The sequence below is a fragment of the Gymnoscopelus braueri genome, assembly GCF_963280865.1.
Source record: "Gymnoscopelus braueri genome assembly, chromosome: 20".
In the NCBI taxonomy this organism is placed as follows: domain Eukaryota; kingdom Metazoa; phylum Chordata; class Actinopteri; order Myctophiformes; family Myctophidae; genus Gymnoscopelus; species Gymnoscopelus braueri.
The window spans coordinates 36,891,162-36,918,739 of NC_137622.1; the positions used below are offsets into that span (position 1 = coordinate 36,891,162).

Consider the following 27,578-nt stretch of genomic DNA (forward strand, 5'->3'; position numbering starts at 1 on the left):
TACATTTTGATACCAATACTTTTGTACCTTTAGTCAAGTAAATCCCACCACTGATTTGATTAGCTGCAGCTGTGTTGCTTACATCACCGTGTACAATAAGTGTTAAGGTCAGTGTTAAGGTCAGTGTATCAGGCTAGCCTGCCATGTTTTTACCCTGCTGTAGTTTTTCACCATGAAGTGGAAAACAAACAACAAAATCAGCCTAAGGTTTCATGCCCCTTTAAGTGTGCGCGGCGCGCAAAGCTGGGGAGGGGGGACGGGGGACGACAACACACGCTCCGGCGCCGGCACTGTGTTTGTTGGGTCACTTGTGCCTGGCGATGCCGCGCACCTGGAGCAGCGTGGGCGTCTGCTCCATGATGCGCAGCAGGAGGTTGTCGATGTAGTCCTCCAGGTCGCGCACCTGCGTCTTCACCTTCCGCAGCTCGGCGTCGCGCTTGCTCAGCAGCGCCGCCTGCTCCTCGGAGGACGCCTGCTGCTTCTGCATGTCCATCTCCTGCTGCAGCAGCAGCGAGATCAGCTCCATGTTGGTCAGGCTCTGGTACTGGGCCGAATGGTCCACCGTGGTGGTGGCGGCCTCCTGAGGGATGAGGTGATATAGATCAGGCAGGGGTGATGCAACTTTGAGGATGGAGAGGGGCCACTATATTTCCACACTGACTCCAGAGGGCCACATTGCATATACTGTCGGGCTCACACCTCTTATTTCCGTATTTTAACTTTTTTTCGTAAATTGATTAATGCCGTACTTCGCCATTCTATGTCACACAAAAATAGCAAAAATAGCCGATCTACAAGCCCAAAACGCGACGCGTTTTGAGCTTGTAGATCTGCTATTTTTGCTATTTTTGAATTGGAATCCTGATTTATTTTTTGCTATTTTTGAATTGGAATCCTGAAAAGTAACACTTTTTTAATTTGATTTCAAATGCATTTAGTTACTTATGTTACCTTTATGAACTTAAATACAAATACATTGGACGTAAAAAAGACAATAGAATTTGAATACTAGTCATTAAGCTACTAATATACAGTAGACTAATAATTGTAACAGCTGAAATCAATAATATATCAGTATTTCTATGCATTAAGTGAAGGTGGGGGCCGCCAGTTGCCCATGTATGATATAGATATATAGTCAAAGAGACAGTGCCCTCAATACCCTCATACCGTACCATCAAACTATCTCCAAAGTGAGTGACACCCACAGCCACACCACCAGTAGACTGGTCTTGAAGGGCGGATCCAAACCCAGCCGCCCGGATTCGTGCGGGGCTTCCTATTGCTTCACCAATCTATGTCCCTGCCTCCCCTCCCCTCCCCCCCCCCCCCCCCCCCCGGCCTGTGCACGGAGCACGCTGACGTCACCAAATTTAGAGTGACGCCCCTCTGCACTCTGATTGGTTAGGATATAACAAGGTCCTAAGACCATCTTTCCTGCATGGCTCTCCCAGGCTTTTTTCTTTTGTAACAAAAAAAAAGCATGGGTTTCCGAGGCTACACCACCAGAGACCATTTAGAACAAACATGGGGAAATTCTCATGCTAATGCTCTGCCATCAAAATGTGGAATACCCTGACACCATCCATTAAAGGATGTGTAACACTGGTTTCTAATTGATTTTATATTCATTAGTCTTAGCCTTTTCTTAGGGTTTTTCCTAATAGAGTACAGACGTCCTGACGTCACTCGTTCATCCCCTGGGTCGTAAAGTAATTTCTCTATGGAGAATAACATTGGGTCATCTTAGAATCGTCTCCTATAAGAATTGTGGTCCAAAAATAAACAAACTGTCTCTGCGATATTGTCAGGGAGGTGGCTCTGTATCGTTTCTGATAGTCAGTCACTCATATTTGATACAGGCTGTTTCTGGCGAAAATGTAACTAATTCGGCGGAAGTAACATTAGCATTTTCTAGCGTTTTAAGAGTCAAACCGCTGGGATTTGTTTATTTTTGGAACACTGTTCTTATTTGACGCAATATTAAACACGTCTACGGGAATTCAGAATGGGGGGAAAAAACGCGACCCAGGTAGGATGTGTAAATTACGTCAGACTTCGGTGCTCTGTAAAGTTTCTTGTTTTCTCCTCCCCCCATGTAAAGCGTCTTTGGGTACTTAGAAAAGCGGCTATATACATTTGCGATATTATTATCATTAATACGGTATATGGCAATAGTAAGGGGTGTGTGTGTGTGTGTGTGTGTGTGTGTGTGTGTGTGTGCGTGCGTGCGTGCGTGCGTGCGTGGTAGGAGTGGTCAGTACCTGGGCCTTGTCAGCCTCAGTAGCAGCACTCTGCTGAGCAGCGCGGCCCGGGTGGATGGTGGACTTGAGCTTCTCCAGGACCGAACGCCCTTCTTTCTTCTCAGGCTGAGTGGTTGTACTGGTTAATGGCTTCACTGGATGTGGGCTGCATTGATGATGCAAGCATAAACACCTCAGTATCGATGTTACAATGTTAAATAAATACCTCCATTGGCTAAATATTTTGACAGCAATTAGACGACACAGCAACGTACAATAGTGCAGTGGTTCTCAAACGTTTACATTTTAACCCATTAAGACCCGGAACGCACCTGTGTCACTTTTTTATTTGAGCTAAAAAAGCATTATTTTACACTTTGGCCATTAAAAAATTGCAGATATACAAGCTCATAGCGCGGCATCGAGAGCTTGTAGATCTGCTATTTTTGAAAAAAAACGTGAAGATGTGTGCAAATCTTTGAATATATATATATTCTTTTAAAGCAAACATTAACTCAAATCTTTGCTTCTGGGGGGGGTCCCTGGAACAAAATATTTTGAGATGGGGGGTCCGCGGCCAAATTCATATCATTTTGGGGGTCCTTGACATGAAAAAGTTTGAAAACCACCGATATAGAAACATACGTTTTTTCAGAAAACCGTTTAGGATTTAGAAGACATTTTGCAGAATCGGAACCTCAGGCCTCAATGGGTTAAGGACCCCCAATAACTTTTACGGGGTCAATTTGGAACCCACTGAAGGAACCCTGAGGGTTCCTGGTACCCCACTTTGAGAACCACTGCAGTAGTGTGTTTGAGTTACTGTATAACTATACTTGAGTTTGGGATATACTTAGAGTTATACTTAGTTGCACCTGAGTCACAACGTCACACAGACTGATGTGAGCTGTAGATCGGCTATTTTCGGCGCGTGGAAGGTGCGCAATTATAAACTGGGCTTTAAAAGTCACACTGTGAGATACCCCTAGGGTAGGGGGTCCTAAGAGTCACTACAGTGGGGCCGCCAAATTTTTCTGTGATATGATTTATTATTTTTTTACATTAACCACTTGAACCCTAGCATCCCTTTTCTGAAGAGAACTTTAGACAAAAATAGCAGATCTACAAGCTCACAATGCCTCGCACTGCGAGGCGTTGTGAGCTTGTAGAGCGGCTATTTTTGGCAAAGAGGTTTGGTGTAGAGGGGAAAAGAGCAGACCAAGTAAAAAAAAAAAGTTTAATCTGAAACACAATTGAACACCAAACCACAATTTACACCACTGGTAGTCACACCTAGCTCCTATTAAATTGACTCAGGCCAGGTGTGACTGCTGAAATCAGCCATCCTCATCCCACAATTAGGATAATTCCTTTAACAGGTCCGTTTATGAAAGTCCTTGCGGTCTTGTTTCCAATGAGGGCCTGTGAGCAATTAGGGGTTAAGAGTCTTGCTCAGGGACAAATTTCATTTCATTGACACATTTGCTGGCCTGGCCTGGAATCGTACCTGGGGCAACCAGGGCCTCTGGCTCCCTAGGCGGGCTCACTAACCACTCAGCTATGGCCGCCCCTATTGGCCGCCACAATTCTATTTTAGTTCATGATTAAAAATATTCTCTTTTTACTTTCTCTTTTATAACTATTCCAATTTGGTTTTGATTTGTATCGTTTCAATTGCAGTCATTATACTGGTTTAAAACTGACTCCAGAACAAGATGGCTGCGTAAATGGGTCTGTGTACCTTTTCATTGTTTGTTTTTGCATTGAATCCAAAAAGAGGCAAAAACAAGGAAACAACTCGTACAACGCAAATTTGTTTTGTCGTTTGGGTATTGCCCTTATGCAAGTTATTTTCGCTGCCTCTTTGGATTCAATCCAGAAAAGAAACGATGAAAAAGTACATGGACTCTGTCATCACAATTTATTATAACACAATCATCTTTATATAGAAAAATACCCATACATATACAGTACCCAATATGGCACGGGAGACTTCAGCTGTCATTAGCACGTAGCCAAAGTAGCAGCACAGGTGACTTAAGTTCAGGCAGAACTCAGCGTAAGAACACATATAGCAAAAAAAAAATGTAACAACATCAAACTGAAACACGTGATGTGGAATATTATACAAAAAAATCAAAAATGAAGCAAAGCAAAGAACAATGCACAACAGGCTTCATCCAAACAGGCTTTGGATGAACTGGCTGGTTTCAGTGGCATACAAATCATTTAATTAATCTACACGCCACTGTAAATAAAGAATCAGAGCAGCAAAATGAAAAAACAAACACAACACCACACCAAAAAACCCCCACAAATGTAATATAAGTATTAATTCCCAATTTGTATAGTTGGTAGTAAACTGTCGGCTACATCCTCTCTTTTATAGTGTTAACCACTTGAGCCCTAGCATCTATTCAGCAGCTATTCTGGGGGGGGGGCAATATTCGCCGAAAATACCTGATCTACAAGCTCACAGCGTGTCACAACACAGCACGTTGTGAGCTTGTAGATCGACTATTTTCGGTGAAGAGATTCGGTGCAGGTAGGGGGGAGGGGAAAAAAGAACGCACCAAGTACAGTGCCAACTCAGGTCCGTTTTTTTTTACTACGTAGTACAGAGGGTCTAAGTCAGTGGTTCTCAAAGTGGGGTCCGGGGACCCCCAAGGGGTCCTTGAGGGGTTCCCTCAAGCCAAATGATTGATTGTTAGGAACCAAATGGACCCTTATGTGTCTGTAACTCCGAGAGTGTACGAATGGAACCAAATGGCCTCCAACAGGTCCATTAAGGTTCCATTTGCACACTCTCAGAGTTAACACTGATGATACTGCAGTGTAGATTGGGATCCCAGAGAGGGTCCCAAAATGGATATATATGCATAATCAAACTCCTTGAAACTAAAAAGGTTGAGAATCACTGCTATGGCTGTAAAAAAAAATCTTCTCTTATATGGGGGGGTCCCTGCATGGCATATCTTTTCAAATGGGGGTCCGCGGGGCTAATATGTGTCAATTTGGGGCGTCCTTGACATGAAAAGGTTTGAGAACCACTGGTCTAAAGTGGTTAATAGTTAAATTCCTAAAAGGAGTTCATTGAACTTTTTTTTTTCTCTCTCTCTCTCTCTCTCTCTCTCTCATGGTGAGGGTTTTCTCACCTGCTCTCCTGAAGGGCCAGGTAGCAGCTGATAGCTGGCTGTGTCTCCTCAGGCAAAAGTGTGTGCCGTGCATCGACCAGGGACTGGGCAGTGGAGGAGGAGGAGTAGGAGGAAGAGGAGGAGGAGGAGGAGAGGAGAGCGGCCCTGACCAGTGCCAACGCCAGAGTAGTAGTAGTAGTAGTAGCACTGGTGTCAGCGCTAGGCCTCGTGGTTAAGGGGTGCAGGCCGGGGGGGACAGCAGGGTGCGGGTGGTGGTTAGCCGGTGGCGGTGCGTTAATACTGTCACTGGACAGGGAGAGGAGGGCGGCGGCAGCAGAGGGGATGGAGACAGAGGAGGGTGGTGGTGGTGGTGGTGGTGCGGGGTCTTGCAAAGATTGACCAATCTTTGACTTTGAAGGGGTGACGTTTGGCGCTGCCCTCGCGTGGAGGTCTTCGAAAGCGCCGGCTGCCGTTTGTCCCGGCAAGGACTTTTCCGTCTTGCCGGTTTTGTTAGGAATTGACTGCATACTATGGGTTTCTAATGAAGAAATGACTGATTTATCATTATCTGCCAGGCAGATCGACTCTTTATCTAATGTCAGTGAGGAAGAGTGAGATGAGTTGGCAGGTTGATACGAGAATGGTCCTTCGCCGGTCTCTGAAATCCTGCGCACAGGATGCGACAGACCGTTGCATTTATCGTTTTCCTTTTTGCTCCGACTGCATGGACTTCCATCGCCGTGTACTTCCTGGGTCGCTCCTTTTGGTCTCACACGTGCACTGAGCACCCCGGAAAACGACGACGACGACCCAATCTGGTGAGAGGCGGTCTGCAGTTTGACTTCGGCGTTACCGTTACCGTCGAACGTGGCGTCCGTTTGTCTAAATTCCTCTTCTCCTTTCAAACGAACCGGCCTGGGCTCGGTTTCGAGATCGGACGAAGAAAAGAGGTTCTCGCTTGTGTCTTCTTCGCTAACCGGGGAGACTGGCCACATTTTGTCAGGCGATACGCTCATGTCCACTAGGGACGAGTTCATCTCTGATGTGGCGTTTTTTAAAGCGAACATGTTCTCCGGCGTGACCACTGTCCCCTCGTGGTAAACAGCTACGTGCGAATCTTCCGGCGGTTGTGGGAAACTCTCGCCTAAGTCTTTGAGACCTCTGAGAGTGTCTGCTGTTGTTTCTGACGGAGAGGAGCCTTCGGAATCAATAAAACTAAAGTCTAAAGAGTTATTCACATTCATATTCAGATCTTCCAAAGTCAGAGAGTAAGACATGTTATTGTTTGCACTCGTGGGCTGCTGGGGTGGAGAATATACCACAGGCTCTAATGTAACGGGAGCAACACTTAATGCTTTCGAGTTTGATTTAGGAGCCGTCGCATCAGCGGACATGCTGAGAAGGTCGGCAACAGTCAGCTCACTGTTAAGAAGCATTTTAGGCCCGGTGATGTCAGCTTTTTGAGAGGGAGCCGTGCTCTTTGATGCAATCTGGTTTCCGGCAGGCTCCTCTGGGGCTGCTGATAAAAGTGCATCGTTTACTCTGGGCTCGCCATAGCTTCCTGTGCTGCCAATGCGACCGTACAGGTCCTGCTCAAACAGCATCCCCTTCCAGCAGTGCACGTCGTCCTCCAACGGCTCGTACTTGAACTTCTTCAGCTTGTCTGAATCGGACGGGAGCCCGGACGAAGAGGTCAAACCTGCGTCGTTGGGCTGCGAGCGACCGCTGAGGGACTCCGACGTCTCACTGGCCGTCGGAGGGTCCGGAGACGGAGACATGCTACTCGGGTTGTTTCTTCTGCGTTGTTGTTCTTCCTCCCTGGCGCGTTGGCGGGACGCCGCGCCGGTTTGTGACAAAAGACAGGCCTCTTTCTGGACGGCGAGCTCCTGACCTCTGTGCAGCCAGCTGTTGGAGTACAGCTCGCTCGACGCGCTTCTCAGCGGCCTCCGCGGAGGCAGCGGCGGCGGCGGCGGATCCAGTCCCTCGACGTCGCCGCCGCGGTCACCGTCGTCGGGCGGTTTGCCCCGTCTCTGAGCCCTCGAAGGCATCTGATGATGAAGCGCTCCCGTTGGCGCGTTGAGCCTGCTGGAGGCAAACGCATCAAAGGAGTCATCCCATTGTTCTCCCCCACTGTCTGACATGGAGCGAGGGGTGAAATGACCGAGGGAGCCGGGCGTGACCGGCCTCGGGAGCATGGCGGGAAGCGACACCTGCCTAGCTACCGCCCTGGGGCGCTCCCGCCGTATGGAGGGCACCCTCTTTGGGGGGGTGGCGTCGACGCGGGGGGCGGGGCCTGAGGAGGGGGCGGGCATGGGGATGCATGGCCGGGAGGCGGAGGAGGAGGAGGAGGAGGGCAGAGCCGTGCAATGAGGGAGGGGCGAGCCGGAGGACACGAGGGGAGGGGACCGGCGCGACTCTTCGGCTATGAGCTCCACAAAAAAGGGGTTACGCTGCATTCGAGGGAGGAAGGGGTTGGAGGGGGAGATGGGTGGGGTCGGGGAGGGGGAGGGAGAAGGGGTGAAGGGGTTGTTGTTGGCGTGATGACTCCCGTGACTCTCGGGCGGGATATGGGTGGGCGAGACGGGGGGAGAGGAGGGCTCGGGGTGGTGAATGGGTGACCGGGGAGGGAGGGGAGGGGGGAGTGCATCTGAGCTGCTTTCTACCTTAGGAGAACCTTCCAGCCTGTGGAGGAAATAGGGTACAAGTATAGTCCTCTTAGTTAATACTGTGCCAGCCAGTCAACGGAGGATCATCTTTCTTTTTTTTACACAAACAAGAAGGAAAAGAGAATGACCAACCCAAAACGTTTTCGAGATACTCTCCAGATCAAAGGGTGTGATTTATTCTTTCTGCTGCACTATTGAAATGCTTGACTAACCTCGAGCTATTTAAGGTCAATGGACGTTAAAATAAATAAAAAAATCTTAAAATTATATTATCATGGAAACGGCAACATAATTTTTTTTTTTTTTTCCATTCTTTTTTTCAAAGCAAAGCGCAATTGCAAATGTCTTAACGAAAAAGAAGAGTGCTTTTTAGCCATTCGGGATTTGAGCCATCAGCATTGGCAGTTATTTGTTTGGGTGAGCACAGCGCAACATGAAAATGATTTTCCCACATCATATATTGTACTTTGTTCCTACGCCACAAGGATATTGCAACTGTGATAAAGAAAGACGGATTTAGCTTTTTCACTCTTTTTTTTTTAGATGTTGAAAGTTCAAAATCTTTCGCCTAAAAAGATATGGCCAAAATCGTGATGCCAGGTTGAAAAGTGTTTTTCAAGAGATGAAAATGGAGATGAAATTTTGTTCAAGATATTTAAAATCGTATGGTGTGGGAAATACTGTATGAGATGTGTTTATGTATGGGGCAACATGCCGTTAAAATGGAGGAACATTATGACATTATGCATTTCAAATGAGCTGGGGGGGGGGGGGGGGGGGGTCAGCAGAGACACAACTCTAGACCACTGGTTCTCAAAGTGGGGACCCCCCTTGGGGGTCCTTTGGGGGTGGGTGGGTCGGGGTCGTGCCAGGGGGTTCGCCCCAGCTAAATGATTGATACTGTAGTTAGGAGCCAAATGGACCGTTACGGGTCTGTAACGCAGACGGTGTTTACATGGAACCAAATGGACCAGTTCCATTTGGTTCCATGTATATACACTGTCAGAGTTAAATTAACACTCTTACAGTGTAGATTGGGGTCCCAGATATAACAAAAAAAAACATGTCAAATGGGGGGTCTGTGGCCTAACTCATATCAACCACGGTTAGGGTCCTTGAAACGAAAACATTTGAGAACCACTGCTCTTAGTACAGGACAGGTTGGGGCGGGGGGGGGAGTGGTGCCTCAAATGTCAGAAGAAGACACCATTTCAAACCTCTCGAGAACCAGAGTCGAGGCGCCGCAATGACCGTCGTCACTCACCTTGGCTTGTTCTGGGAGTCACCGGAGCCGAACCAGCCCCTGAGCCGGCCCCCCTCAGGAGCCCACGAACCGGCCTGGCCGTGTTCCGACTTGGCCGGGAGAGAGTCGCTCCTGCCTCCGCCCGTCGAGAACAGCGTCTTTCTCACCTTCTTCCCTTTGTCGGGGGGGGAGAGCGCGACGGCCGAGGCGGGGACCGCCTGTCCCGGCTGAGCGGGACTGGCCCCGACGCGGGCGCTTTGCACCTGGGAGGACGACGACGACGACGTCGTCCCTTCCTCCTTGTCCTCTTTCTTCCCCTTGTCGAAGGACCAGCGTCGGCCCTCGCCGCCGCCGCCGGAGGAGGAGCCTTTGTCCTCCCCTCCTCCTCCTCCTCCTCCTCCCCCGCCGCGCTTGGTGAGGTTCTGCAGGGACCGGGAGAGCGGCGAGCATTTCTCCAGCAGGACCAGCTTGGAGGCCCCACCCCCGCCGCTCTTGACGGGGGTGGAGGGCTCCGAGTCGTAGACGTGGCTCCCGTTGATGCACAGGGACGACTTGGACTGGGTCAGGCCCATGATGGACTCCATGGCGGGACGCGGCCGGGGCGCGCCGGCCGTCGTCGTGATCCCGCTGGCCTCGTCGCTGAAGGCGCGCTTGTGGGTCAGCACCTTGGTGGTGTGCTGGGTGGTGAGCACTGTTGGAACGACACGGGTCGGGGTTAGGGGTGATGCAACTTTGATGATGGAGAGGGGCCACTTATATTTCCACACTCACACCAGAGGGCCACATGGTACATACTGCCCTTGCACTTATCTTTTTTCATAAATGAATGTCGTAACACCATTCTATGTCACACAAAAGTAGCAAAAATAGCAGATCTACAAGCTCAAAACGTGTCGCAGTGCGACACGTTTTGAGCTTGTAGATCTGCTATTTTTTAATTGGAATCCAGATTTTTTTTTGCTATTTTTCAATTGGAAAGTTACATTTTTATTTAATTTAAAATGCATTTACAGTACGGTAGTTGCATTTAATTTCAAATGCATTTAATACTTATGTTAACTTTATGAACTTAAATACAAATACATACAAAAAAGACAGCAGAATTTTAATACTAGTCATTAAGCTACTAATATAGACTGAAGTAATTGAAGCGGGTCATGTTTGCATGTTTGGAATTGTAACAGCTGAAATCAATAATGTATCAGTATGCCGATATTAACCTGCAGGCCGCATTAAGTGAAGGTGGGGGCCGCATGTGGCCCCCGGGCCGGCAGTTGCCCCATGTATGGGTTAGGTTATGTATATGTCACTATAGGCAGACATTTAAAAAGAAATTTGACAGAAATAGTTAAAATAGCCGATCTACAAGCTAACAAGCGCGTGAGCTTGAAGATCGGCTATTTTCACCATTCGTCATACGACCCAAGTATATAGGGCTTAAGTTATCACAAATAAATATGAACATATTTATTACAAATTAACATGAACAATACAACAACATTTTATCTTATTTACTATATTCCTTCCTGTGCCCGAACAATTAGCATTAACCCATTAAGACCGGGAATCTGTCATTTTTTAGATTTCTTTGGCTATTCAAAAATAGCAGATCTACAAGCTCATAGCGCGGCACCGAGTGCCGCGCTACGAGCTTGTAGATCTGCTATTTTTGAAAAATCGTGAAAATGTGTGCAAATCTTTGAATATATATATATATATTTTTTTTTAAAGCAAACATTTGTAAAATATTTAGTTCCAGGGGCCCCCAGAAGTAAAGATTTTAGTTACAAATGTCTGCTTAAAAAGAAAAATCTAATATTTGCACAAAGTTTCATGTTTTTTACAAAAAAAATGCAGATCTACAAATGTGCTGCGCTATGAGCTTGTATATCTGCTATTTTTGAATAGTCAAAGAAATCTAAAATGACACATAGACGCGTTACCGGTCTTAAAAGGGTTAGAAACCTTACCTTTCTTAGCTAGGTCTGTCTCTCCGTAGTGGGAGTCCACTTTGACCTTGGGACTGTAGATGGGAGAGCTGGGGGGGTCCGCCAGGAGGTCCAGACTGGGCGGGGGGTTCTCACTGGCCACAGATGACATGCTGCTCTCTGAAGCCAGCGACGAGCAGGACCGGGTGTCATCGGACCTATACGGATGATGGTTAATTGCGACTTATTTAGTTGACGGTTAATTGGCGATTATAACCGTTTAATTGTGAAGATTTATTTTTTGTTGCATTGAACATATTACTGTAAATGAAAATTCCATTTCTGTTTGCCTTCTACGCTTTGTAAATTAAAAAAAAGAGGCACAGGGCAGATATGAAAAATAACTTAAATATACACAGAAATGATACGAACAGTGACCGGTACCAATTATCACAATATCGTTGTTGTCGGGCAGAATCCTCTTATCTCCATAGTAACATAACTTTTATTTTATTTTCATAAATGAACGCCCTACTTGATCACACTACAGCGTCAAACAAAAGCATCAAAAGTAGCAGATCTGCAAGCTCGAAACTTGTGGATCAGCTACTTTGTCTACTTTTTGAATTTGAATCCTTAAAAGCAATAGTTTTGGACATGAGGTTTCCACCCAACAGAGACGATATATTATGTACAAAACATGGCCATAGCACAGAAAGTTTCTGGATTGCTCTAAAATAGCTCACAACACATCGAGACAAAACGCGTAGATAGTAGATCAGCTATTTTGCACTATTAATCAACTATTAATTCACACGAATGAATGGAAACGATTCTGACGATTATGCAAAATGAATTGCTATTACGTCAAATAATTACGATTATCTTAACCCATTGATACCTGGAACGCTTAGATGCCTTTGGCTATTCAAAAATAGCAGATATACAAGCTCATAGCGCGGCACCGAGTGCCGCGCTACGAGCTTGTAGATCTGCTATTTTTGAAAAAATCGTGAAATTTTTTTTTTTATATTTTCTTCAAAAAACTGTTAGGATTTAGATTTTTTTAAAGAATCGCCTCAGGTCTTAATGGGTTAAATGATTGCAATTATCCAAAAAAAGAGTTGCCATCAGGGCGATTAGGCCTAAATCGGACCTGCGCAGCTTCCCCTTGAAGAAGTCCTTCATCTTGCTCCTCTTCTCCTCTGGTACTTGTTGTACGTCTCTGGTGATCTCCTCCCCTCCTCCTCCTCCTCGTCCTCCTCCCCCCTCCCCAAACGGCTGGCCCAGGGACCCCGACAGGGCGGCGAAGCGGCCCGGGACGATGGCCGAGGAGGACTCCACGTCCCCCCTCTTGCGGCCCGTCACGCGGTCCTTGAGCTTGCCGAAGGCCGAGCGCGGCTTGTCCTTCAGCGTGAGGTCGAACATGCTGGCCGTCATGTTGTTGCGCGTGAACTGGACGGTCGTCTGCAGCTCGCCGCGCTCCTTCTCCTTGCGGCCCACCCTGGAGTGGAGCTTGAGCCACCTGCAAGGACACACACACACACACACACACACACACACACACACACACACACACACACACACGAGGGAGAGAGACACAGAGAGACAGAGAGACAGAGAGAGAGAGAGAGAGAGAGAGAGAGAGAGAGAGAGAGAGAGAGAGAGAGAGAGAGAGAGAGAGAGGGCAGTCAGCTTAGGCCAGGGGTTCTCAAACGATGTCCTGTTTTCATGACCACTGCGTTTGACAACAATGCCATTTAACCTGTTAAGACCTGAGGCCGATTCTACAAATGTCTTCTAAATCCTAAACAGTTGTCTGGGAAAACGTATGTTGCTGTATCAGTGGTGCTCAAACCTTTTCAGGTCGCGGACCCCCGTCTCAAAATATTTTGTTCCAGGGACCCCCCAAGAAGCAAAGATTTGAATTAAAAATGTTCGCTACAAAATTTGAGGAATTTGTTTTTTCAAAGATTTGCAAAAATGTTTGCAAATCTTGAGCTTGTATATCTGCTATTTTTGAATAGCCAACCAATGTGTTATCTATATAGCTAAAATCTAAAATGACACAGATACTTTCCTGGTTTTAATGGGTATAAATACAGTGATTCTCAAACTTACTCATGTCAACGACCCCCAGATTAATATATATTTGGCCGTGGACCTAACCTCACTCCGTCAAATGGAAGAAGCTTGCGACACACATTTTGTTTCACAGCGTACTTGCATCTGAGACTCCGGGCGCAGAATCGATGACAGACGGAGTTTCATTTTTTCAAGCTACTAGGCAGGTGATTGGATGATCCCGCCCCTAGCAGCCGCTGATTGGTTCGTATGCGCAGTGGTTCGGGCAGCTTTACTCTGTGAGCAATCCCAGACCCTCCTTCCTGAAACCAAATGCAAATGAGATTTCCGGAGGGAGGGGGGTTTACCAGGCTACCGTGGACCCACATCTCAAAATATTTTGTGCCAGGGAGCCCCATACAAGATATGTGGTGTTAAAATGTTTCAAACACATTCCAAAATCTGTTCTCAAGAACTTTAGAAAATAAAGCCAATCTACAAGCTCACGGCGCGTCACATCGCAACTCACAAGCCCCACAACACGTCGCAATGCAACGGTTTGTGAGCTTGTAGATCGGCTATTTTCAAGTCGGTATAAGGTTCAAGTGGTTGAAATTGTTATGCTATGTTAACCCATTAAAACCGGGACAGCGTCTGTGTCATTTTAGATTTGAGTTATTTATAGATAGCTATAGCAACATAATATGTTGCTATAGCTATACAAGAGTTTTCCGAGAAACATAATTATGTTTCTCAGAAAACTCGTAGGATTTAGAACAGTGGTTTAGAACAGTGGTTCTCAAAAATAGCACATGAACAAGCTCACAACGCATCACTTCGTGCCGTGCCGCGAGCTTGTACATGCTATTTTTTGAACATGTGTCGAAAAATCTTGAAAGTGTTAGAAAAATCGTGAATATCTTTGCATTTTTTTTAACATAAATCTTCTCTTCTGGGGGTCCCTGGCACACAAACATTTTCAGACGGGGATCCGCGGCCAAACAATATATCAAGGTTTGAGAACTACTGATTTAATGGACCCTCTCCAAGCAGGGCATATTGTAATCCAAGTTCCCAGCCCCCCCCCCCCCCTCCTCCCACCAGCCACCTGCCACCCGGTGCTTATGTTTGTACGGTACTGTGTGTGTGACAAGCCTGTTCCAAACAGCTGACTGTGGTGGAAGTCTTCCCAGTCCCCCTCTCTCTCTCTCTCTTTCTCTCCCCCTCTCTCTCTCGGCGACGACCAGAAACATGCTCCGGAGCCAAAATAAACGCTTTTGGAATTCAATGTGACTTTCAGAGAACACAGTGAAGCGGCGAGGGGAACCGAGGAGGGCCTGCAATTAAAGCCAGATGTTGCCGCGCCGTTGTTGCTTTTGCTCCATTCGAATGTCGGACGGTGGGATAATGTTCCACACTGAAGGGCTGCATGGGGGGCGATTTGACGGTCAAATCAATATATCATGTTTGTTTCAAACCTTTGCCTCGTTTACGCTTAATGAACGAATGATGTTTGGGGGTCCCCATATGATTTGCTTAATATGCAACATTGTTTTCTCACTCAACAGTAAACAAACCAACACACTATCTGCACATTTCTCAAGTGACAATGTATTGACTTTTAAGACAAAAATAAAATACAATAAAAATTAGTCAAACATTGGCCGAATTGTCAAATATGGCCTAAAAAATAGGGAAATAAATTGAAAATGTCGTTCTGCAAGTTCACAACGCCTTGAGGCGTTGTAAGCTTGTAGATTGGCTATTTTCACGATATTTATCTATGGAACAAACCACATATAACGCCTCAGCTCATACAATTCCAAGTGTTTGTCAAGGTGGGGGGGGGGGGGTCCCCAGTTCAAATATAATTGTTTTGGGGGGACACAGCCTGACAAGTTTGACAACCACTGATGTACAAGCTCTCAACGTGACCGGCTATTGTAGCTATTTTTGTGTAGTCAAGAAGGTCCTTCTGCACACCTACTTCAAGGACAGGTGCGTAAGAGCAGGCAATCAGGGTCAATGCATGAAAAAAGGAATCCCGCACACTGTCTTCACTTACTAAGTATTTCAATATTTAATGGGGAATACAACATTTCGGTGACACTGACCTTCATCAGGTATCTGAGGTACAGATACTGTACCTGATGGTCAGTGCGACCAAAACGTTGTTTTCCATTAAATATTTTGGCCGCAAACAGTGTTAATTTCGTCGAGTAAAACTATGACGAAAAATGTTCGTCGACCACCTTTTTTCACTGACGAAAACTAAACAATAATAACTAAATAAAAAGTAAGCTATACAGTATGATGACTAAAACTATACTAGACTATATTGACAATTTCGTCAACAAATACAAACTACTAGTGAAGAGATCCAGTAGAACTAAGTCATTTTATGCTTGGCTGCGTGTGGGTGTCGCGTTCCGAAAATAGCCAATCTACAAGCTCTCTGTATCTCTGTCTCTCTCTGCATCTCTTTGTGAGCTTGTAAATTAGATCAGCTATTTTCGGCCTGCAGCAAGTATAAATCAGGCATTATACGATGCTATTACGGCCCGCCAAAATACATTTTAGATCAACAGTACATTTTGTCAACTAATACTAGACTTAAACTAAAGCACAATGCCCAAAACAGGGCATTTCCTGTTTACGGGCTCTTTAAAATACTACATGGCAAAAAAATAAAATAATAATCTTTGATGGTAAAGAACCTTGCAGCTTTAGTTGCAGCTCAACAGGATGCAATCTATTTGATTTACAATATTACCTCTGAAACCTCTGAAACATTCTGGGATGATACAGAAACCTGAGACTACAAACACAATTCTAGACGGGTATGACTCATTATGTTCAATGCAAGAGCAGGAACATACTTACTGAAGAATATCGTTGCTGTCGGGCAGAAACCACTTATCTCCACATTCTAACTTTTTGTGTTTTTTTTTCGTAAATTAACGCCCTACTTGATCATACTACAGTGTCACACACAGGCATCAAAAGTAGCAGATTCACAAGCTCGAAACGCGGCTCGAATTGAGCTTGTCGATCGGCTACTTTTGCTATTTTTGAAATTGGATTCTGAAAAGTAACAGTTTTGGACACCCGACAGAGACGATATACAAAGCTAGGCATTTAAAGTAGGCCTACACTTGCCATCTTGGGTATTTACTTTACTTTATTTGTTTATTTAGACAGGACAGAGCATATTAATGAACGTCACATGAACGTAAATACACCGGATTTAGCAAAGATGCTAATTTTCATCCGCAGTCCTCACACAAAACAGAAAAACAGAAAAACAATAACATCAGAAAACAGACAAACGGTGAAATACAATTACATTACAATACAATTACAAAATACAATTACATTACATCACATGTATAATTATAGTTTCTGTGGATGCCTGTGGATCAGCGACATTATGCATGGATACTACACAGGGTGACTTTTTTTATGAGATAACTAACTCTATTCATCATCATTTCTTAAGTAAAAGTATCAATACTGTATTGTATAAATACTCCGTTACAAGTAAAAGTCCGGAATTCCCAATTTACTTCAGTAAAGTACCAAAAGTAAAAGTACTAAAATGTTTGAAAATAGCAGATCTACAAGCTCACAACGCGTCGCATCGCGACGCGTTGTGAGCTTGTAGATCGGTTATTTTCAAATAGCCTAGGTATAAAATAGGCCTGAAGTGGTAAAATATAATAATTTATATCTGCAAAGTAACTAGTAACTAAATTAGTAACTAAACTAAACTAATTATAGTGGTGTAAAAGTACAATATTTGCCTCTGAGATGTAGTGGAGTAGAAGTATAAAGTTGTGAAAATTGGAAATACTCCAGTAAAGTAAAAGGACCAAAACTGCACTTAAGTACAGTACTTGAGTAAATGTACTTAAGTTACTTTACACCACTGCAAGGGGGGGAAGCATCGCAGTCAGATTGTGGCCCGTCACCAGACAACATGAGGCATGCAATCAAAACTAGTCTCGAAAGCCGGACCGGACCGTACGCCTCCCACAACTTTCAAATGCTTCCATCACACAGTCTGGAGCAACGGAAGCTCTGAATATTGATCAAGCGATAAAGCGGATGTGACGCCTTCCTCCTCCCAGCTTCCGTTTCGTCTTTACAGTCGCGCAAATGTATCCTAATATGAATAAAAATCATCTAAGCATATATAGCTTGCTGGTTAGCAGAAATGGAAATTAAAAAATATATATATTTTCGTTAACAGAAATGACGAACAGATGACAGCTTCCTGTCTCGGATTTCGGGATGTGCAGTTCCAAACTGGAATAGTTGTCTGGCTATGCGAGACTACATCAAAACTGACTGCAAGGGTCTTGATCGTTTGGGGACAGTTAAAACATTTAAAAAAAATGTAAAGTGCGTCACACAGCCAGTGCCTCCAAAGAAAGGGCCTATTGATAAACACACATCAAACAAAGAGTTATAGACCAGCCCCATGTTTCACTTCAGAGACAAGACAGAATCAGTGGTACTTTGACTTGAGTTGAGTATGTCCATTTTTAGATGTTTTATACTTCTAGTCCATGCTATCTAAGAGGCAAATGTACTTTTTACTCCACTGCAATTATTTGAAAAGTCAGTTACTAGTTACTTTGTAGATTTAGTTGGTTATTACGAAACATACATTAACCAATTAAGCCCTATTTTACGTTTTGTCTATTTGAAATTGGCCGATCTACAAGTTCACAACGCATCGCATTGCGACACATTGTGAGCTTGTAGATAAACACAAGACAAGACAAAATGTTGAAAGAAATTGGATATTTTGATGCCACTATTTTTTGTACTTTTACTCAAATAAAACGTTGATGTTTGTCCCTGGCACAAACCCTTTTCTGATGGGGGGTCCGCGGCCAAATACATGTCAATGTGGGGGTCCTTGACATGAAAAAGTTTGAGAACCACTGCTTTAGAGGTTATGGCTATGCTCGGTCTGTCTTCCATGTTCCGTTCCAGTGATTGTAATGGCAGATGCAGTGTGTAATGCAAGGTCTACTCTGTTATGCTGACTGTAGGAGAATGGCTCAGCTTATAGCCACGCACAATGGCTTTCTTCTTGCCAGCTCACTTATGCTGCTAATAATTGCAAGTGCGTACTACAGCGAGTAAGAGTATGTTTACATAAAGGGTTCAGCAGTGGGCAATGGGCATGATAAAGACGAATACAATCATGTTCAGCGAGTGAAAATGGGTCTCCTCTTCCTGGACAGATGTTTTTTTGGAAATTAATGCCCTTCTTGATCATACTACAGCGTCACACAAAAGAATCAAAAGTAGGGAGCTTACAGATCGGCAATTTTCGTATTTTTTTTTGGTTATATCTTGAAGTGCACAGAGACCATAATAATCTTTTTTTTTTTTTTTTTACCAGATCACCTGATACAGCACAAATTACATAATGTTCTGTTGAACCTTTCATGCATGTGCTTAAAATAAAGTGCTGAAGCCATTCTTGCACATCTCTTTATCCACCAGCTCCTTGAAGAACTGAGCTGCAGTGTTTACGAAATCTGATAGGGAGAAAATGTGACTCAGCTACAAAGATACAGGCTACCATCGTTTTTCAATGGAAGCCATGGCCCATGCAGCGACATGAAGATACAAAGATACATCCGCCGTTCTTAGCTGCTACAAAAGCTACAAAAAGATTGAGCTGGTTTGAACTTCAGCTACAAAGATACAAAGCTAACTAGAAAAAGTGTTCCTCGGAGCACAGGGCTCCGCCAGGTCAGGTAGGTTAGTGTGGTCGAGCAATTTTCAGAATTCGCCAATCAGGCTGGAATGTGAAAAATCGGACGGATCCGTCTTGATCACTTGACTAAAGAGATAATATGTACCGATTTGCGTGATGTTTGGACAACATCTGTAGGGGTAATATTTTTTTTTAATTTGTTTTAGAAAAAATTGGCCTGTTGGTGGCGCTATAATAGGGCAAAGTAGAAAGGGTGGCATTTGTCCTCAACGTGGTGCAAATCTGCGAGTAAAGTTTCACCGCAATCGGACGCTGCGTTCATGATTTGCGGCATTTTGTTCCGAACGAGCCACTCCTGCAAACTTTAGATGTCAATCTTAGCCAATCAGGATGGAATATGAAAAATCAAACAGATCCGCCTTGATCACATGACTATAGAGATCATGTGTACCGATTTGCATGAAATTTGGATAAAATATGAAGGAATAATATCCAAAAATATGTTTTACACAAGTCGGCCTCCTGGTGGCGCTATAAAAGGCAGATGTGAAAAATGCAGGGCAAAAGTTTTTCCTTGGCCTCTAAGGAGTGCGCGTGCAAAGTTTTACACAGATCGGTGCAGTTATAGGTAAAAACACGAATCGTCCTGTTATAGCGCCACCAAGAGGCTCATTTGATATTTTTCAAGTGAAATTTCTTTCTCGGCCTAGTGAGACTGTGCGTGCAAAATTTCACGGAAATTGCACACTGTGTTCATGGCATTTTGAGCAAAACGGAGCACTCATGCAAACTTTGGAAGCCATTCTTAGCCAATCAGGATGGAATATAAAACATCTGAAAGAAAAGTTTTGTTGCATAACTATAGAGATACTGTGTACCGATTTGCGTGACGTTTGGATAAAATATGTAGGAGTACTGTCAAAAAGGGGCCTCATGGTGGCGCTATAACGGGCCCAAGCGAAACATTTGGGGCAGAATTTCTGAATTGGCATCCAGGGAGTGTGTGTGCACAGTTTCGCTGCGATCAAGCCAACGGTGCCGGAGATTAGCTGCTCACAGACAGACGGACGGACAACGGACGGATGGACGGACGGACGGACAGGGTGGGGTGGGGTGCAAAACATCCTCTCTCGCCATGCCTTTCGGCCTGGCGGAGACAACAAGCTTTGCATCTTTTCGCTGCTGCCGGGCAGAAACCTCTGTTACAAGTAAAAGTCTGCGATTCAAATTTGACTTGAGTAAAAGTACAAAAGTATTGACATCAAAATAATTCAAGTACCAAAAGTAAAAGTACTCATTACGCAGAATGTCCCATTTCACAAGTTTTCAAATGTATACATTTTTTTTTTGTTGAAAATATGCTGAAGTGGTACTGTAAATGTATGTTTTGTAATAATAATCCAAATCTACAAAGTAACTAACGTTTTCAAATAACTGTAGTGGAGTGAAATGACTTGCCTCTGAGATGCAGTGGAGTAGAAGTAAAAGTATTGACAATTGGAAATACTCCAGTACAAGCAGTATCAGTACTTGAGAGTAAATATACTTGTGCCAGACACCTAAACCATATGAACCCTAGCATCCCTATTCTGGGCGGAACATTCGCCGAAAATAGCCGATCTAACGGCCGAGATCTTGGAGCAGTAGATCGGTTATTTTCAGCAAAGATATTTGGTGTCACTCTCTATCCTCTATCCTCTCTCTCTTCTCTCAATGCCCTCATACCTGTCAGACTACTTCTCCAAAGTGAGTGACACCCATAGCCACAACACTAGAGGGAGTAACCATGATCTGACTGGTACCACCCAAATTTAGAAAAAACATGGGAAAGTTCTCATTCTACTACTCTGACACCAAAACACTCTGACACCATCCACTAAACCAGGGGTCTTCAACAGGGGGTCCTACAAGCTTGTAGATCGGCTATTTTTGGCAAAGAGGTATAGGTGTAGAGGGAAAAAAGAGCAGACCAAGTAAACCAAAAAAAAGTTTAACCTGAAACGCAATTTTATACAATATAGAGGGGGTCCCTGCTTCATCTCTCTCTCAGCTAGGGGGTCCTTGGCCTGAAAACGTTGAAGACCCCTGCATTAAACTAAAGGTTGTGAATCACTGGTTTCTTTAGAAATGTCCCATCTCTTTTGTACATACAGTATAGTGTTTGTATTTGTTGTATGACATGTATTATCATTATTATTTTGTATGCTAAGTTGATGAATTGAATACAATACATATAGGGACCACAATGGAAACAAGGTCCCCCAGGACTTGTTTGTGTTCTTGTTTTAGCCTTAATGTCTCACTGTACCAAACTGCTGTTTACATTTCTGACACATGAAGTATTCAATCAATCAATACTACAAAACAAGGTGTACAGGAGCACACATAAGAGTAACTTATTCAGATATCCATAACATTGTCACGACTGTCTGTCTGTCTGTCTGTCCGTCTGTCCACGTGTCAAAACGTGTCAATTCGTGCAGCTTTTTGAGCTTGTGCATCTGCTACTTTTGATGCTTTTGTGTGACGCTGTAGTATGATCAAGTACATTTAAAATATGGAGATAAGAGGTTTCTGCCCGACAGCAACGATATACAGTGGGATTTTAGTCCTTAAAACCCTCTAATAATATTATTGGTAAAACAGACCTGAGTTGCAACTGTACTGACTGTGCTTGGACTAGCCTGGGACCAGACGAATCTGCGAGTGCAAAAAAAAATTGCACTCTGCGATTTGGGTCTGGCACCGCTCCATAGAGAATCCATTTCCTGCTCCAGAAGACGTGGGTAACCAATCAGGGCCCAGTATTAGAATATGGGAGACTGTAATTGGTAGTTGGTTGTAGGTCTAACCAATTGCGTCATGGGCCATTGTTTTGATCCCGCCCCTTGGGGAAAAAAACGTCCTCACGGAAGCACCAGACTCATATCCACGCAGTGATATAGTCTGGCTACGCGAGGCTATGCTTGGACCACAACGTGACCCATTGTGAGCTTGTAGATCTGCCATTTCTATGGCGAATGTTCCCCCCCCCAGAATAGCGATAATGGGATTCAAGTGGTACAAAGCTGCAATCCATAAGTTTAATGTCCTTCTCTGGATTCGAACCCACAGGCAAACGTTCAACCAGTGAACTAAGATGGAATGCTCAGTTGTATACAGGTAGGGGGGGGGGGATATTGCACTTTGAGATTCAGGTAATACCTCTTGTCAACCAGTAGTGTTCCTATATATACCCATAAAATATGGAGTGTAAATTCCTCAGTGGAAGAGTAGGGAGACCACCTCCAACCTCTGCAGATTTGCTACTTTACATTGTATTAACATACTTAACCATACACCTTGGTTAAAATCATGTTTTATTCACTAAAAGAGGTTCTGAATTGCAGCTTGAATTACTCTCTCTATGTGTGTGTGTGTGTGTGTGTGTGTGTGTGTGTGTGTGTGTGTGTGTGTGTGTGTGTGTGTTCGTGCGTGCGTGCGTGCGTGCGTGCGTGCGTGCGTGCGTGCGTGCGTGCGTGCGTGCGTGCGTGCGTGCGTGCGTGCGTGCGTGCGTGCGTGCGTGCGTGCGTGCGTGCGTGCGTGCGACATACTTTTCATACTTGCGTGAATTTCCCACCCAAACCAAACAGTTGGGCCTAAACTACACATTGTCAGCCATAGTTAATTATCATGGTCATGTTAATGCTATACATTAGCCTACCATGCTTCATAATAAAGACATTGCCTGGAGAGTGTTCTTCCTGAACACATGACCTCTGCTTTACATTCTTCAGAACAAAAATGTTTGTAGGCTTTCTGTTCTGACTGCATGCTGCTTCCAGGGGCAAATACTTTAAAGGTCTGTTTGTGTACAGTAAGCTGTTTGGAACAATAAAGCTGTCTCTAGCAGTGGTGGAAAGTACTGTACTTAAGTACTATTTTGAGGTATTTTAAATTTACTGTAAATGTGTTTCCAATTTCACTACATCCCAGAGGCAAATATTGCACTTTTTTACTCCACTACAACTTTGGAGAAATTGGAAACGTATTATTAAAAAACATACATTAACCACTTCAGCCCTATTCAAACTTTGGCTATTTGAAAATAGCTGATCTTGTGAGCTTGTAGGTCAGCTATTTTTGAAATATTTTCATATTGTGGTATTGATACTTTGAGTAAAGAATTTGAGTACTTCTTCCATCACTGCTGTCTAGCTTGCTTCATTACATTGGCTACACGTTGACTGTAGAATTTTAATTTAATTTTAATCACCTATAATAAAGCTCTCCACAGGCTGGCCCCAAATTATTCAACCTAACCACTGCACCCCAAGGTCAATGTGAGAAACCAAAAAAAAAAGGCATGGGTTCCCGAGGCTAATGTGAGATTATTAGGTCTTCAGACAAATGCCTTCTTATTGTCGCTATAACAAGGCTGAAAACAAAAGGTTATCGAGCTGTTGCAGTGGTAGCCCCCACTCTCTGGAATGGCTTACCACTGTCCCTAAAAAAATGCAGTCAGTCGATGCCTTTAAAAAGCTGCTAAAAACCCATTTGTTTTCGCAAAAACATTTTGGTTTGTAATGTTGTTTATTTCTATTTATTACACGGCTCGGTTGAATGCTGGATTATGAATGGTCAATCGCTGAATTCAGCGGCGTGTTATTATTGAATAATGACCGCTGAGCTCAATAACAGACCGCTCGCTGTCTAGTGTCTAATCAAAGACTCAGAGCAACTGCTTGATTTTTTGCCGTATCCAACATGGCAACCATGTAAACAAACGCACAATGTCATTCATAGCTAACCATTGCTCAGGAATGTTTTTGTAAACAAATGAAGCGAGAAATAGACAATGCAGTAGCCAAAAATGTATTCTGTTATCAATACTTTCATTACCGTAAGGAATAAAAACCTTTGTTTTGTTGTTACTTTTGGTCAATTCATTAATTTCTTTATTAAGTAGCTATGTAATAAGCGAGCCGGTCATTGTTGACAACAATGTCAACAATGACCGGCTCGGCGACAATTATCCCTTGCGTATTGTTTATTCCTTATTTTACTGTTACTATATTTTAATGTGATGGTAAATAGTGCAGTGGCGAGACTTCCGCCGGGAGCTGTCACAATTATCACATAATCGCTTAATCGCCATTATTTGAGATAATCGCACCGATTTTTTGCATAAGCACCACAATCGTCATGATCATTTCCATGTTAAAATAATTCATATATTTTCAAACATTTTCAAAAATAGCAGATCTACAAGCTCAAAATGCGTAGCATTAAGATTTTTTTTAACGTTTTTTATTTTAAGTATAAAGTAATTAGATATGTATATTATTTGTCATATCTGCCCCAACTTGTGTCTACAAAGCCTAATAGCCAAACAGAAATGTAATTTGTGTTCATAATGTTCCAATGTTCAACGGCAGAAACAATGAAATCGTTGACCGCAGTCATTTGAGTGACAATTAATCGTCAAGTAAGATGTCATAATTCATCGTGACAGCACTATGCACGGGGGAATGTAAACAGCTCCGTAAAGCCCCTCAACGCAACTTCATTGAAGCGGTACTTCCACCAAATTCCAGTACTTCCGTTCAGACACTCAAACAGGCCAGGACAGGTCTTGCCCTGCAGCTTGACTATGAGCTAACATGTTTTCTTAAGATTTTAAAGATAATATCAATCCCATCACACCACAAAATATAACCGTGTCAATCCATGTATAGTCGCAGGAATTAGCTACTCTCAAGGGACATGGATTTTTACCTGTTGAGGTGCATTTCTGTCAAATTAAGCACTGGCACAGGCCCAAAAATATGGAGGCCATGTTGAAAGTGGTTAACTGTATCTATCGTCTCTGTCGAGTGGAAACCTCATATGTCCAAAACTGTTACTTTTCAGTATTCAAATTCAAAAACAGTAAAAGTAGCAGATCAACAAGCTCGAAACGCGTCGCTTCGCGCCGCGTTTCGAGCTTGTTGATCTGCTACTTTTGATGCTTTTGTGTGACGATGTAGTGTGATCAAGTAGGGCGACAGTCTACGAAAGAACACAAAAAGTTAAGAATATGAAGATAAGAGGTTTCTGCCCGACATACAAACAAGCAGCCTCCTGAATCAACATAATTTGTCTGTCCCAGTGCTACATCCATGATCCCACACATGGCTCCCACAGCAGCCTTGCTGTCTCCACAGTACAAACTGTCCAAACATCACCACCACCGCCTGATCTCACCAGATCAAATCAGATCAAGATCGTGATGCGTTGCGTTCAATGCATTGTGGGACGGGCTTAGGGAGGACCAACATGCAACTGTGTGTACATAATCGTCACTGTCGGGCAGAAACCTCTCATCTCCATATTGGAACTTTTTTGTGTTTTCTTTCGTAAATTAACACCCTGCTTGATCATACTACTACAGCGTCACACAAAAGCATCAAAAGGAGCAGATCCGCAAGCTTGAAACGTGGCGCGAAGCGACGCGTTTGGAGCTTGTAGATCTTTTTAATTGTTTTATTTGAATCCTGGAAAAGTAACAGTTTTGGACGTACAGTATGAGGTTTCCACCAGACAGAGACGATATGCAGACATTAAAATAGCCTAAGTGAGGTCCATGAAGAGACAATTAAGCCTCAATAAAGGTGACAGACAGACAGACAGACAGACAGACAGAGTTGTGACAATGTTAAGACTATCTGAATACGTTATCATTTAGAACTCTTATGTGTGCTTCTGTATCAGTGTGACCAGTTTGCAGTGAAGAGTAAGCTTGGGGTCTAGTGACCTGTGACATGGCCTTAGGCTGCTGAGATACGCGATATGTGTCCAAGCTTGTCAATACAAATAGGTGTCAGCACAGATAGTTTAGGTACACAAATAGAATGAAGCCACACTGAGAAAAGAATGTGTCGTCACGTGGGTTTTCAGATGTATATAAGGGTTGGAGTTTGGTCAGAGTCTAAAGGTGGCTCTCCACCAAACAGGCTACTTCAGACTACAACGGACTGGCAGTCGGATGATGTCGAATTTCCAGGTGACCAGTCCAAAAGTTCTGGTCGCCACACCGCAAAAACTATTGCAAACGGTCGGCCGACGGCACTTTGTTGTGCACATGCGTTAGAGGAGATCAGATGAAACTAGAAAGTACTGTTCCTGAAGAAACAGTGTCGCTAAGAATGTTGAGCTGGTATTGAGTATTGATAGTGTTAGTAGTGTTATAGTAGGGTCATAATACAATGACATCAGTATTATGACGTCACTAGAATGGCATTACCATTCACTAGAATGGTATTATGCATTATGACGTCACTAAATGGCACTTCTCCATTGAAATGACCCAAAAAACGGGGGGAATAATAATAACTAGAATGGTATTACCATTCACTAGAATGGGATTATGCATTATGACGTCACTGAATGGCATTTCTCCATTGAAATTACACAAAAAACGGGGGGGAATAATAATAATAATAAATAGTGAAGATAAAGCGATCCCACAATAACTCTCCCTACCAGGAGGTGGCAGTGGTCTGCAGTCCTCAGAAAAGCTGAGGCAGCTTGGACCAAAACAAAAACACAGAGCATTGTTGCGCTAGTCGTAGCACTGCTTTGCTTTGGAGTTGATCTGTATAGGAATTGAGAGTTGAGAATATGGCATCTAGTTGAAAGGTGTCTAAATTACCTAGGCTTGCTCCTGCACCAGAAGCAGACGAGAGGGAAAAAACTCAAACTGAATGGCCAAACAAGCTAAACAGCCAACAAGGGAGCTCTACGGAGGTTTCCCCCCCCCCCCCCTCCCTCCCCCCCTCTCCACCAACCCTCTGCTAACGACGGGCAGTAGCTGTCGGTAGCTGACCGAGCACGTTTGGTCGGCTTTCCTAACAACTTACTACCCGACACAAAAGCGTGCACACCGCCCATTCAACAAACAGATTTTCGGCCACAGACGCTTTCCAACGCTTACCGCCGCCGGCATCGGTGCGGTGGAGAGCTACCTTAAGACAGGCAAAAATCATTTGTGACAACGTAACCCACTACGTGCAGTTCCAGCTGCCTCTCTGTCAGTCCGTGAGCAGTAAACAAAAGGCCTGGTGGTAATATTATATAAGTAGCAGTAAGTAAGTAAGTAGGTCGGAGAGGATTATTGACGGTATCAGCCAGAGCGCGGAAGTCTATCCCCGTTTCGCAGTGCGCTACACCCCTGGGAGATGATGGAGTGCTGAGGTGGAGCGCAACACCTACCATCAGCTCCCAGTGTTATGTTAGTTAGTTATTTTTTATTTCAGTCATGAGTCATGAGTCATGAGTCATTTTTCAACAAAACCAGTTGAACATACAGTACAACTTTTTAAACAAAACAGTTGCACATACAGTACAACTTAGTCAACAAGACTAATTGACCGAAAAGGTATGGGCTGAAGCCGAAGCTTATTTTGCCCACCTTTTTACCATTTAAAATAAAATTATCAAAGTAGCATAAGAGCAAACAAAAGAAAATGAACAAACACAGAGCTTCAAAGCTCCCAGTGCTTACCGCACGACTCGCTAGCCTGGCATCATGCATGGCCAG

At 44.1% G+C, this 27,578-nt stretch overlaps 1 protein-coding gene across 1 annotated transcript in view; it reads right to left on the reverse strand.

The window, feature by feature from the left end:
* The window catches only part of LOC308076053 (uncharacterized protein), a 29,006-nt gene continuing 1,428 nt past the window's right edge, over positions 1-27,578 (reverse strand). The window contains exons 3-8 of the mRNA XM_080416157.1: positions 12,371-12,739; positions 11,257-11,432; positions 9,308-9,977; positions 5,399-8,059; positions 2,265-2,409; positions 1-580 (exon numbers count right to left, since the gene is read on the reverse strand). Of these exons, the coding sequence (XP_080272283.1) occupies positions 305-580; positions 2,265-2,409; positions 5,399-8,059; positions 9,308-9,977; positions 11,257-11,432; positions 12,371-12,739 (4,297 nt within the window). The 3' untranslated portion in view covers positions 1-304. The remainder of the gene's footprint in view (positions 581-2,264; positions 2,410-5,398; positions 8,060-9,307; positions 9,978-11,256; positions 11,433-12,370; positions 12,740-27,578) is intronic.